The sequence below is a fragment of the Acanthamoeba castellanii genome (genome assembly GCF_000313135.1).
Source record: "Acanthamoeba castellanii str. Neff unplaced genomic scaffold scf7180000084747, whole genome shotgun sequence".
Taxonomy (NCBI): Eukaryota; Discosea; order Longamoebia; family Acanthamoebidae; genus Acanthamoeba; species Acanthamoeba castellanii.
In genome coordinates this window covers 218,783-220,746 of record NW_004457396.1, presented here as the reverse complement: position 1 = coordinate 220,746, position 1,964 = coordinate 218,783, and the positions used below count along the sequence as shown (strand labels likewise).

Below are 1,964 nucleotides of genomic sequence, written 5' to 3'. Positions count from 1 at the left end.
ACCTCTACAGGTTGCCCTCTTGAGCAATGATCACCTAGTCCCGCTTGGCGGGGAGTCTCTTCTTGCTGGCGGCCGAGGACGAGGGATAGGGGATGGTGAAGGCGTTGATCTTCAGGTGCGCGCAGAGCTGCCTGATGAGGGAATAGCCGAGGAAGACCACGTTGCTCACCGAGTACACGAGGAACAGCCACATCAGCACCTCCTCCTCGACAAGCGGGGTCCTGTTGGAGCAAGAATAAATTCATCGCCGGTGTGAGCCGTGATACAGCATCTTCTCATCTTCATCTTCTCCAAGAGGCTGCTCTACGTACATCATGAACCAGCGCGTCCAAACCGCGTTGAACGACAAAACAAAGAAGGGGGCCTCGATCACGTAGAAGATACGGATCGGCTCAGAGCAGATGCGCTGGACGATCAGACGAGTCTGCAAAGTACACACGCGAGTCAATCATATGACTGTCCCCTCCATCGTCCCCCACCACGGGTGGGGTCGGGCCGTACCACGAGGTAGACAAAGGCCATGGCGCAGGACATCATGATCGTGCGCGGGTGGGCGACGAACAGCTCCCAGGAGAGGCCGATCCACAGGCTGCCGAGGCCGACGACGACGGTAATGGGCGTGAGCTGGAGAAGCGCCTTGATGATAGCGCCGGGTCGGTGCTTAAGCATTCCGACCACCTTACCGATGCTGTCGGCAGACAACCCAGACCGGTCAGGGCTGGACTAAGAAATAGAAACAGACCTCAGCTGGTGTGGGAAGGGCACGCACTGGGTGGCACAGGTGAGCACGGCGCCGATGTAGAAGCTGATAGCCAGGGCTTTGCCGATGCTGATCTCCCCGAAGAGGTTGATCGACCAGAAATCAAAGTCGTAGCACCCTGCATGGTGTATGACAAGGAGCGTCAGTGGCCAGCGCTCGATTGAAAATGGCGGCGCGAGAGATGAACAACGTACGAGCAATGCCGGTTCCGACGTAGACCGCCATGCTCAGGACCTGAGCTTCGGTGGGACCGTTCCACTTGCCCAAGACGAGCGACCCGGAATAGTACCTGTGGTTGAATCAATGGCACATCAGTTAGTAATGCCTCGCCGCAATCAAAGACAATGCTGTACGCACACGTCTGGGGAGTGGTGTGTGGGTTGTGTAAGAGTGTAAGTGTGCCCATCACATTATAACCGTCGGCGCGGAAAGAAGCCGACAGCTATCTTCGTGATGGAACCCTCCACACCATCACGTGGAAGAGGGTGCGGATTGCTGTGGGCGCCATTAAATTATACTTGGTCATGAACGTATCCCAAGTATAAATCGTGAGGGCCGTTGTGGCTACGTGTGGTAGCGGTGTGTGCTATGTGTTGTATGTGCGTTCTTAAGAATGGAGGTGAGGAGACGCACTCTTCCCAGTGGGCGAAGTAGAAGGGCAGGCAGATGGCAAGCAGCGTAGCGTAGCCATACCACGGGCCGAGCTGCAGAGTGGCCGTCAAGGAAAGAGCGAACAACTGCGGCAAGGCCATGCAAGGAGCGCTGATCAGAACGTGCGCTTAAGCGACTGAATTGAATTGGTCGTTGTACATACTGGACAACTGGCGGCATCACACACGTGGTCGAATAGCTCACCAAGCGGAGAGGAGGAGCCCGTTCTGATCAACACGAACAACACGACGCGATTGATGATAAGCGAGGAGCTGAGGAAAAGGAAAAGGTCAGAACTTGGGGTGCGCACCGTCGGGCCTGACGACCGTCGATGTTGTCGAGGGATTGATAGGCAAAGATACAGAAGGCAGAGACGAAATAGACCCACGCGGGAGCCACGCCCGTGAGGTGGGGAGTGTAGTAGCCAAGAAGGAAGTAAAATACATAGTTGAACATAACCCCTATCAGCGTCAGCATGTTGGGCCTGCCGGCATCAACGCACACGACACGCAGAGAAAGTGATGCTTAGCATGAAGGCACGCGCGCAGCGGGT

The 1,964-nt window shown here is 56.0% G+C and overlaps 1 protein-coding gene across 1 annotated transcript; it reads right to left on the bottom strand.

Annotated features, from left to right (window-relative positions):
* Nucleotides 1-34: 34 nt before the first annotated feature.
* Nucleotides 35-1,888, bottom strand: ACA1_188980 (Hypothetical protein; the record flags this gene model as incomplete). Its single annotated transcript, XM_004337885.1, has 8 exons — nucleotides 35-221; nucleotides 312-424; nucleotides 502-718; nucleotides 770-878; nucleotides 955-1,049; nucleotides 1,394-1,464; nucleotides 1,575-1,638; nucleotides 1,722-1,888. 8 exons carry the CDS (start codon nucleotides 1,886-1,888, stop codon nucleotides 35-37), a joined length of 1,023 nt encoding a protein of 340 aa, XP_004337933.1.
* Between the last annotated feature and the right edge of the window lie 76 nt (nucleotides 1,889-1,964).